Source organism: Gadus macrocephalus, chromosome 11 (assembly GCF_031168955.1).
Source record: "Gadus macrocephalus chromosome 11, ASM3116895v1".
NCBI lineage: Eukaryota > Metazoa > Chordata > Actinopteri > Gadiformes > Gadidae > Gadus > Gadus macrocephalus.
In genome coordinates, this window is record NC_082392.1 from 5,481,974 (window position 1) to 5,493,470 (window position 11,497).

The 11,497-nt window shown below is 46.6% G+C and overlaps 2 protein-coding genes across 2 annotated transcripts in view; both read right to left on the minus strand.

Moving 5' to 3' along the window:
- LOC132467849 (basic helix-loop-helix transcription factor scleraxis-like) overlaps window positions 1-7,768 on the minus strand; it is an 11,587-nt gene extending 3,819 nt beyond the window's left edge. Inside the window, 4 exon segments of the mRNA XM_060065411.1 lie at window positions 5,734-5,810; window positions 5,813-5,949; window positions 6,579-6,768; window positions 6,905-7,768. Coding sequence (XP_059921394.1) covers window positions 5,734-5,810; window positions 5,813-5,949; window positions 6,579-6,768; window positions 6,905-7,037 — 537 coding nt within the window. The 5' untranslated portion in view covers window positions 7,038-7,768.
- Window positions 7,769-10,346: 2,578 nt separating this feature from the next.
- The window catches only part of hpn (hepsin), a 15,164-nt gene continuing 14,013 nt past the window's right edge, over window positions 10,347-11,497 (minus strand). Inside the window, 1 exon segment of the mRNA XM_060064822.1 lies at window positions 10,347-10,460. Coding sequence (XP_059920805.1) covers window positions 10,347-10,460 — 114 coding nt within the window.

Here is an 11,497-nt window from a genome sequence, read left to right on the forward strand (position 1 = left end):
CAGGAGCGATTTGTCGGACACTAATAAGATTACCTGATGATATTTGTTCTAGATCTGATTTAACGATAGTTCCACATTGGAAGCCCGTTGTTGTTGTTATTTATGATACGGGGGAAGCTTTGTCATCGGAAATTTATAGAAGGGAAACAGCTCCCCGCGTCGAATCTTATCAACGCCGCCGTGAAATTTCCATTTACTTAGAATCCGTGATATTGTTTCTGTGAAAGCTAATCCCGCGGGGTGTTCCTCTAACGCTAAGCATGGGTTTTCCATGGGCTTTCTCTCCCTCTCTTCCTGTGTTAAGCCACTCTGTCAAACACAAACATCTAATTTAGTCCGTGGCAGCTCCCGCCAGACGTATGACTGCCTGGAAAAAATAATTACACTAGGGCACTCTGCCCAAGAATCGTATAAAGAGATTGGTATTTATAAATGAAAAGTGCCAGTATCCCTCAAGCTCACCATATTGTGTGTTACTGTTAATCTCTGCACGCGTGTGTTATAATGTGAATAATATATATCGCTAACTATCCGCGTAATGATTTCACCATGATAGATCGTGGACGTTAAACCAAATGCAGTGTGAAAAACACATCTGAAGAACCCAGACATGCAATTACGCTAACTAACTCATCGAATGCGCCACCGCATGCTATTATGTGGCTTGGAAAACATTGGATATGTGTTCTGCTTAGCCGTGCGGTTTATTAATAGGCATCATGATGACCGGCTGGTTTGATTTATAAACACTTGAAATGACTTTATTCAGATATATACCGCACCAGCCAGCACTGATATGCAAGACATGTAATTCATGGCAGCGATTTAGCAACTGTGTCATAATGACCCAAGAAAAGTGGTGCATGTGCACCAGTCTTGTCCGAAGTCATTCCTGTGCCTTTCAGTCTCAGAAGAACCCATAACTGTTGAGCTCTGTTTGCTTGTTTGAGCTGTGTTTTATGCTTAACATCAGTGGCCTTGATAAAAGCTTTAAAAATAAAAACGTTTTTAGCTTGGTTTGATTGGTTTAAAAGACAAATAACTTATTTTGCTTTGCCTCCCAAAATGACAACCAAAAGAAGTTACAGATATAACATATATCATATATTCATTTACAGAAAAGCATCCATAAACTCACATCATCATGCACCAAAGAGGAAGAATGAATGTATCAGTTAATATTTGGTTCTAATAATATCCAGACGGCTGTGCTTTTTTTTGTTGCGTAGCCACTGGGTGATGTCATGCTCCTCTCAAGTGAGGAACGAGAAGTCTTAATAGCCAAGCGACATTGAAAACCACAGTGATTAGCTCAGCGCTGCACAAACACACTAACACACAGGCACGCCGCACACGCACACACACACACACACCAACACAGACACAGACACGCATGCACCCACTCACACAATCAGTCAAGCACACACGCAAATACACGTGTACACACACACACACACACACACACACACACACACACACACACACACACACACACACACACACACACACACACACACACACACACACACACACACACACACACACACACACACACACATGTCCACCCACATGTCAAAGCTGTAACACTGCACAGTTCATTAGTCTCTCCCTAATAGCCGGGGTGAGGGCCCCGCGCAGCCTAAAACAAACCGTCAGAACGGGGAGGATATATCGCCTGGGCTGATTATCCCATAGAGTCTCTCTCTCTCTCTCTCTCTCTCTCTCTCTCTCTCTCTCTCTCTCTCTCTCTCTCTCTCTCTCTCTCTCTCCCTCTCTCTCTCTCTCTCTCTCTCTCTCTCTCTCTCTCTCTCTCCCTCTCTCTCTCTCTCTGTCTCTCTCTCTCTGTCTCTGTCTCTCTCTCTCTCTCTCTCCCTCTCTCTCTCTCTCTCTCTCCCTCTCTCTCTCTCTCTCTCTCTCCCTCTCTCTCTCTCTCTCTCTCTCTCTCTCTCTCTCTCTCTCTCTATATATATATATATATATATATATATATATATTCCATTTCCCTGACTCTTTCTTTTAGTTTAGAAACCATTATTTTGGAAAGTGTTGAAAGCAGCATCATCGAGTTGGATGATTAATCCTGTTCTGCGTGATTCATTTCCCGACCTTCTTGGTTGAAACAACAGGTCGATGTCCGGAACTTTCACTAAATATGATGACAATTGTGTGTGTCATTGTGTGTCAGTGTGTGTGCATGTCTCTGTGTGGGTGTTAGTATGTGTGCGTGTGTGTGTGTGTGTGTGTGTGTGTGCATGTGTTTGTATATAGATGAGTTAATTGTGTGTATTTATGTTAAGTCAGCATGAGCTGCTGTTACCACCAAGTCATACGAATGTCCCCCTTTCACTAACTTTGTAGGGAGTGGTGGGGTGAGTGTGTGTGTGTGAGTGTTCTTGCACGTGTCGGTGTGTGTGCGTGTGTGCGTGTGTGTGTGTGTGTGTGCATGTGTGTGTGTTTGTGTGTATATTTGCACGTGTGTTTGTGTGTGTCTGTGCCTAGGCACGTTTGTTTGGGTGTGTGTGTGTGTGTGTGTGTGTGTGTGTGTGTGTGTGTGTGTGTGTGTGTGTCTGGGTGTGTGACTGTGCGCACACGAACGGAGGGCGTTTCACCGAGCGTGGTTTCCAGGCTTCTTAAACTTCACCATCAAAGACCGGAGTCAATGTGTTTCTAATAGCAGCAGCTGAATTAAACACTGGCTCTACTGGCCTCACCAGAGGATAAATCATTTACACAACAATTAGCTCATTTGTTGCTCCACTCTGGCCGGCCAATGACTTCCAGACAGTCAAAGAATATATATATATATATATATTAGATTTTTTTATTTATTCATATATATACATATCCAATCATATGAAAATAGCTTAATTTTCAGAGATTTTAATCGGTGCTTGAACTATTTGATGTGTGTTGGATGATTTCTAGATGATCCGGAGCACTTTGTTTAGGTTGGAGTTGTAGACTGTGTCTTGGATGCTGAAAAAGACTAAACTGTACACAGTTCATTAAGATGAACTATTTAATAATTAGAAGGCTTATGTGGGTCATTGAGTCACACTAGGGGATTTCAGCGTGCTGCATTTCTTTTTTTGGACTTTCGACAATTTGGACTAATATACATGCTGTCATTCACTATTGAATGCAAACTTATTTGACCACTGACTATGTGAAGGGGCAGACCTCATTTCAAGATGTCATTAAATGAATTTCTACATTAATATTTAATTCATTATTATCATTATTTTCGAACATCTGATGAATCCTTGTTCAACATTCTTTTAGCAGCTGAATTGCGATCAGTCAAGGGTGATTATGATGGAACTACGCAAGGACACAGGCCCCACATCATCACATACACTGGAGTATGAAATACCTGACAGAATTACCAATAGAGGTTCAACAGATAATAGAGATTGAATAGAAAATATAAACGCTCAGCTGCACGCTGTTTAAAAGTCGACATGTGTGAAATATTTAAACAGCCTCTGAGCTTAAAATAACCTTGACATATCTGCACTCAAGGCAAATCGATAAGGATTTCAATAATGTTCTCAATAAAATCCCATCCTGTAACTGATATATTCTATCCACGGTCACGTTCAAACTTTTGTCACGTACTTGAGCTTCTAAGCCTTATATTTTCTGCAATCACATCATGATTATCTCGGAAGGTATAATGAATAAAGCTAGCTCATCTAAAAACTCTTTCCATTCTTGGTATTGAATCTCACCAAATATTTAGACTTGCCAATGCAGTGTATCTAAAAGCTGAGCTGAGATAGGTGAGCAGATCATCAAATTGGGGGAAAGAATGTAATCACCTCCGGTGTTCCTGATGTAAACCTTTCTGACAGCCGCAATGAAACCTCAAGGACCTTGAAAACACAGAGAAGCATGGAGCCCTGAATAGCACGTCGCCCTCTAACCCCCTCGACCCCTTTCCTCTCCACAAGCACCACCGCACCTCCACCTCCCTTCACCCCACCTCAGCGGGCTGCGTAGCCACGGGTCCGAGTGAAACTAAACGCTCTCTGGCTCCCTCCAAATCCCCCACGCCGATTGCTTTAAACCTCGGCTGAACTTCTGTCTCTTCCCCTCAAGGTGAAGAAAGAAAGAACACTGCGATATTTTTATTCAAACCTGCCACTGTTTTTTAAGTGGCGCACGCATGGGAGATTGATAAAGAAAACACTGGGAGGCCCAGTCGTGTGTTCATCATCGATAAAAACACGTCTCGTGTACAAATGGGAGGAAAATAACGCCGCTTATAGCGGATGATGTAATCGTCCTTTTACGGAATATAGTGTTATGGAATATGGGAGGCGGGACATATTTGTGGTGGGCCAAGACAGGCAACAAAATACCCATAGCTCAGGTTGTGGTGGTTGTGGTGTGTGTGTGTGTGTGTGTGTGTGTGTGTGTGTGTGTGTGTGTGTGTGTGTGTGTGTGTGTGTGTGTGTGTGTGTGTGTGTGTGTGTGTGTGTGCGGGTGAGTGTGTGTGAGTGATGAGGGGAGCCCGCTAGGCAGTAGTTTAATGGGATCGAGGGGTGGATGGCTCACACACCAATGGACCTGCCAGTTATCTCACAGCTGTAGGTGTCTGCATTTCAACACCGGAGGAGGAGGGGGGGGGCTGCAATTTCACACGCAGGGAGTTTTTCTAGAGCGCAGGGTCTGGACAGGGGGTCTGGGTTATCCACCAGCTCAGGGGTCTCGGGGTTTAGACACTGAGGAGGGTATTAACTTTCACACACTGCTGGGATAATGGGAGAGTCTGCAGATGTCAGCTCCTCGGCCATAAATCCTGCTAAATGGGCAGTGGCTGCAGGCTGTGCATGCATGTGTGTGCGTGCGTGTGTACGGTGTGTGTGTGTGTGTGTGTGTGTACGGTGTGTGTGTGTCTGTGTGTGTGTGTGTGTGTGTGTGTGTGTGGGGTTGACCTCGGCTCTATCCATTTTAGGAGTCACTTCTCTTTCGATTCAAGCACCAATGTCAACACACACACGTTGAGTTTATTGTTGACAACAACGCCTTTGCGCGTTGATATTACGAGACACACACACACTCTCTCCTCACCTCCCTCTCTATCACCCCCTCACACAATCGCCAACACAGACACACACGCCTCTCGCACTCTCTTTCTTATTCTCTCTATTTCTCTCACTCTCTCTCCAACACACGCACAAACACACACACACACACACACACACACACACACACACACACACACACACACACACACGCACACACACACACACACACACAAACACACGCACACACAAAAACACACACACACACACACACACACACGCACACACACACACACACACACACACAGACACACACTTTATATGGCAGGTCGACCTGCCTCTGCTTCGCTCTGCTAGAGAGAAGGTGCCCTATCCCTACTCTTCCTCCTCACGCTCCCTGTGGACGGACTCATTCATCAAACACCTCCACCCCACCAGCTCATAACTCACCTCCATGAGTGTCAAAATAAGTCTTTCAAAGACCCCCTCTAGATTTAACTTTACAAAGCCATGTTGCTGACCTCTTCCCATAGCGTTTTCCTACGAAATGTAACAACCCTTACCAATCTTCAGCATTTAAAAATAAGAAGGGCGAATATAAATACAGTCATACATTATTGATGAGGTGAGGAAGCTGCACATTTCAACCTTTTTTTTGTCGTTTCATTGATACGTGAATAAGTAGACTTCTTTATGCTCTTACCATTTTCCTTTGATTGCTGAGGCAGAAGGTACAGATGTGTTTCGGCTGCGGTGATTGGTCGATACCCGGGAAGGGGAGGAGCTTAGGTGGAAGAACGGTGGAGAGGGGCCATGGCACGGCTGTCCGTCATGGAGACCTTCACCCAAGAGCAACACGTTTCCCAGGTGACTGATGTAGCTGCTGGCCAATCGCAGTGTCTCGATCTTTGAAAGTTTCCTATGAACCAAAATGCCGATTTCATTAGATTTATTGCATCATCTACTGGGGGAATTGGGTTAGGGTTAGGGTCGGAATGCCAAGGATAGTCTGGTTTTGCTGTCGGATAATATTAAATCATACTGTTGTCCGTGATACCACACAATGGGACTGTGATTTGGGCTAGTATGATCTAGGATGATCATTTACAAAAAATGATGTTTCAAAACGTATCTGTGAGTGCTGTAAATACGTAAGTACGCATGCATCTATGCATACATGACATGAATCCCATTTCTAATCATTTCTAACGGTCACTCCTCAAATAATCACGCTACCAATCAAACACTCACCCTTTGCCACACACACACACACACACACACACGCACACGCACACACACACACACAACACACACACACGACACACACACACACACACACACACACACACACACACACACGACACACACACACACACACACACACACTCACACACACACACACACACGCACACACGCACACACGCACACACGCACACACACACACACACACGGTTAGGCCCATTGGAAGTCATACCAAGTTGAAGGGCACCTCACCGGCCCTGTCATAACACACGTCTCTACGAGCGGCCTCTGTGAGCCGGGCCGTACCTGTCGGCGGGCTCCGTGGGGATGAGCGTGCGCAGCGCGGTGAACGCCGTGTTGACAGAGTTGGTGCTGTCGCGTTCCCTGGCGTTGGCCGCGTTCCTCTGCCGGAACTCTCCGGGAGCCCCGGGAGAGGACCCCGGGGGTCCAGCCTCAACAGACCCCCGTCGTCGTCGCCCCCGTCGCCGCCGAGCCCTAGTCCCAGACCGCCGCCGCCGCCGCCAACGCCGCCCGCCGCCGCCGCCCGCTCAGCTTCCTCTTCCTGTTCACCTTGATGTGAAAGGCAGACGGGGAGGAGGAGGAGGAGATGCGGAAGGAGGAGGAGGAGGTTCCGTTGAGGCCCCCCCGCTCCTCGGAGCCCGAGCCCGAGCTGCCGTTGTCGTCGTCGTCCTCCGACAGCAGGGCGATGTCGCTGTACAGGTAGCGGCCCGCGCCGGGCGCCGCCCGCAGCATGGCGAAGGTCATCCTGGACGCCGCCTGACGGGTTCGGCACTCTGGTGCTGGGTGCTCTGTGCTGGGTGCTGGAGATGGGTGCTGGGTGCTCTGTGCTGGGTGCTGGAGATGGGTGCTGGGTGCCGGGTGCTGGGGGCTGGGTTGTCGGTGCTGGGTTCAGGGGCAGGGTGCATGTACTGGAACTGGACCCACCTAGACCTTCAGGTCGATGAAAGGAGGAAGGAATCGAGAAAGGCTCGGCTGCCAAAGACTGGGGAGGTGACGCAGAGGCTGGACAGAGTCCGACAGGAGGAATGGAGGTCTGCTGAAACGGATGCTGTCCCTGCAGTTCTGTAGAGGACAAGAGTTTCTGTTTGTCTTTGTGTTGTTCAATCTTTCTTGGCTGGTGACGTGAGATCTAGATCGGCCAAAGCGTCGGGCAGCTTGCTGTAAGTTCTAATCCCTTTTAAGTTCTTCTTCATGCACCAAAGGGGAAAAGAAATGCCCAAAGTCCAGGTGCTTCCTCAGTTAATCCTTCGTTGAACACTTTGTGAAGCCATAATTTGCCATTTTCTCTGGTTGTCAAGTCGATTCTGTTCTTCTACCTCGTTCACTTCTTCCCCTCCGCTTCCATCCGTCCCACTCGCCGGCGATGACGTCTCCTGGTCTCGAGGAAGCTAACTCAGATCTCGGCTGTCTCTGACCTCTTGTCACTTTCTCTGCACCTCCCTCCGCCTTCTGTTTTGCCTGACTGCTCCACGTGTGCCTGTTTTCTCAGTTTTTCCGTGTGCCTCTGGTCTTATAGCTAGTGGGAGGGCCCCGGGGCCTCCTGGGCCCCTCCTCCGAGCCCTGCTGCTCCCCGGGCTTGCTGTCTAGAAGCAGGCCGGGGAGACGGGAGGCCACAGCACAAGCAAGAGGCAGGAGGTTGTTTTGGCTGATACACCTCGCTCCGCTTCAGGGGAAATCCAGTCCGGCCATCCCTACTGCCGGTGAGAAAACTTTGGCCACCGTTGGTTTTGTAATTGGTATAACTATCGAGTAGGAAGTATAAGACGTGCATCCGTTTTTGAATGCTATGGCAGAAATAAACGGAACAAACGCAGCAGTGGTGGTTTCGGAATATGACAGGTGACGGGTGTTCGTCGGAGCATGTAGTCGTTGTTTTATACGCTGGAAAATGTAATCAAAAAACAATTCAAATCGCAATTCAAATCCCACTTAATCACCAGTGCTGAAACTGGTTTTCAAATTTCTGCAGGTCCTGTCTTCCAATTTCTGTACGGTGGACGGGGCTCATACCAGACGGCAGTAAAAGTAACAGCAGTATGCTATGAATTTTGTAAACTTTAATGCGCTTATACAGTTGCCGTTGCTTTAATGTGCCAATGTGAAAATCAAATTCTTTATTCGGGGTTTTTTCCTCAACAAGAAATTGGCAGACTCGAGGCTGAAATAAGAGTTTGCCTTTTCCTCCCGTGTGGGTTTTGTCCTTCCATGGTCTCCCCCCACTGAGTTCTGTGTGTATGGAGGCAGCAGACTCCAAGGCCTGCTACAACTCTGAAGCTGCAGGCTTGGGTTGCGGTAGGAGCTGGAAGCTTGGATTATTTAGAAGAAGTCCAAGCCTTGAATCTTTCAACAAAAAAAAGTAATCCCCCTCATGGGATTAGCGTTTCCTTTAAGAAAAAGATTCAGAGGAGTAATAGTAGGAGCTGTTCAAGTGGTGATAGTGAACTCATATAGCGCAGAGGTTTGCACGAAGGGTGCTGCTTCTGAGCTATATTCTACACTCCCTCGACTAATCGATGCAACAAAAGTAATTGAATGTGACACAAAGGAGGGTCATTCACAGTTGGACAAGTGCCAGTGAACCCAACACCGTGTTTTCTTTGTCATGAGCGCCTTAATATGTTTTCTATGAACTTCAACATAGTGATCTATGCATTTTGCACTGGTACAGATATATCAGTGTTGTTTAGGAAAAAGCAGGTGCAGAATCTTTTCTACTCTGCTACGAACTGAAGTGCCTTTCTCTCTGTGACGCAGAAGTGTCTTTTCAGAGGCACTTTGACATCAGGATGAAGGTACACAGAACCCAAGAGGATAGGCTAACGCCAGGGTTGTGAGGCGTCCAAGAGAGGGTTAAGTTCCTCCGACCCTTTTGGTTTAACGCAGCAGTGTGTGACGCATTTCATACACAACAACACAAATTATAGCGCTCATACTCCAGAACATGTACTTGCTTTAAAAACCATAACCGTGGTGACCATGGAGATATCACCTCCCCACTCCGTCCTAGAACACTCAGCCCAAACCACATTTTATTTTCATCACATAGCGTTCTAACACCAGCTGACACAGGGGATCACTTACACTTTGAGGGGAAAACGTTTGAGCATACTGGAGATGGGAGATAGGGTTAGAGTCTATCCAGCATCTTAAAACATAAACATGCATTATATGGCAAAACTCGCAGAAATATCCCAATGATTATTCATCCCTCCCTCCGTGTCATGCTCAGTGTTCAATCTGCACCCCAGACTGGAGGAGGAACCCAAGCAGGGGTGGATGTGGTTGATTGGAGAAAGGAAGTGCTCGGGGCGAGAGTACGAGAAGCGGCCACAGACACAGTATGCTAACTCTACGGGCTGGATACAACCTGCACTCAGGGAACCCAATGCAACTTGAACCCAACAGACCCCCAGAGGGCTTGGATACAGTTTGGAAAGGTCTTATCTTTGCATAATGATTGATCCTTGGAAGAAAAAACAACAAGCAGCAGCGATCGTAGCGGTGGCCATGTCTCCTCGGGTGAGCCGTAACTGAGCCCTCGCTCATAGATATTTATCCACATGTGTCGGCTGGCCACGGCCGCGTGTTGTTCCAGTCATTACGGCCTGGTGGAGATGCATTAGCATGAGTGATTTACATTTCTCCAGGATCCCATGGCTGCTCCAACACTGTATCCCCACCTTCCACCTAAATCACTGCCTGCAGGTCACATTACCTTGGCTCTGGTCTATAAAGTGGATTCTATCCTTTTCATAATTACACTTGCTGAATGTTGCCAGAATAGTGGAAAGGATACTAGGGACTTGAGCAAAGTATATGAGACAAATTGTGATGTAAAGGAGCATCGAATGCCGTGACCTTTCCGTGACATAAATTCTAGCTATTAGAACTGCCTTCTGCATGGTAATGTTTGTTTAGTTTATCACTAAATTTCCTGTTAGTTTCAATAAGTTTAAATAAACCAAACTTTAATAAAAAACGAAATACCAGAATAAATTAACAGCTGAATAAATGCACCGCTACTGCTTTCACGGAAGATCCCACAGGCAGAAATCACTCTGAGCGTTTCAGAGTGATCCTGTCTCTGCCGGGGTCTATAGAAGAGGGGTAGGGGTGGCGTGGCTCTCGGGTCTGATAGACAGCAGAGGTGTTCTCGATGACAATCGCCTGTTTTTCAAACCCGGAATCCAGAAATCATTCTCAAGGAGCAGAAATAGGGCTACGCTGCCAGCTTTGAACTGCCTGGAAAACGATTGACAAAAATATCACCAACATGGATTGAGAGTGGTGCAAATTAAAGTACACTTGAGGGCCTTATTTAAACATTTTCAGCATTGATAAGCATCATTGAATGCTAGACCTGCTAACTATTTTTTTTACATTTTGAGTCAAATTCTGCAGCCCTTCTGAAATAAGGGGTGTACCTCTTTAAAAGAAGTTGCAAGCAACAGCAGCCGCCACAGTAGTGCGTCTCCATCTGATAGTCATTACCCCTCCCCTCTCCTCCTCCTCCTCCTCCCCACCAGTCTCCTCCCCTTTGCTTCTCTCTCGATCTTCTTCTCTTGACTCAGACACATTATTCATTAGTCTGATGAAAAAACACCCCGCGACTTGGCTTGCCTCAACCCAACACACACCACACACATACACACACACACACACATACACACACACACACACACCACACACACACACACACACACACACACACACACACACACACACACACACACACACACACACACACACACACACACACACACACACACACACTCCAAAAATCGCCCAGATAGTATTTCTGGCTGAATTTGTATTGTGAGAAGTACCAATGTACAATACATCACAGACCATAACTTTTCTTTCTTGTTTCATAGATAAATATAACTTGGTTGGTTGGTAGCGCGTCATAATCAATGACAGCTGTCAACTGGGCAAACTAAAAGAAGCTACGACAACATCTGAAAAGGCTTATTTTGGCTCACATAGATAATAGTATGTCAGAAAATAGTACACCCTATATAGTCTGTAGTCTGCCGTGCTGTACGCAGCCATAGGCAACGAATGCGCAAAAAAAACACTCATAACTTGCAGACACTCATGCAGTCATGCAGACACACAAACTAAAAAACACTACATTTTACACCCACCCACACACACACACACACACACACACACACGCACGCACGGCACGCACACACACACAA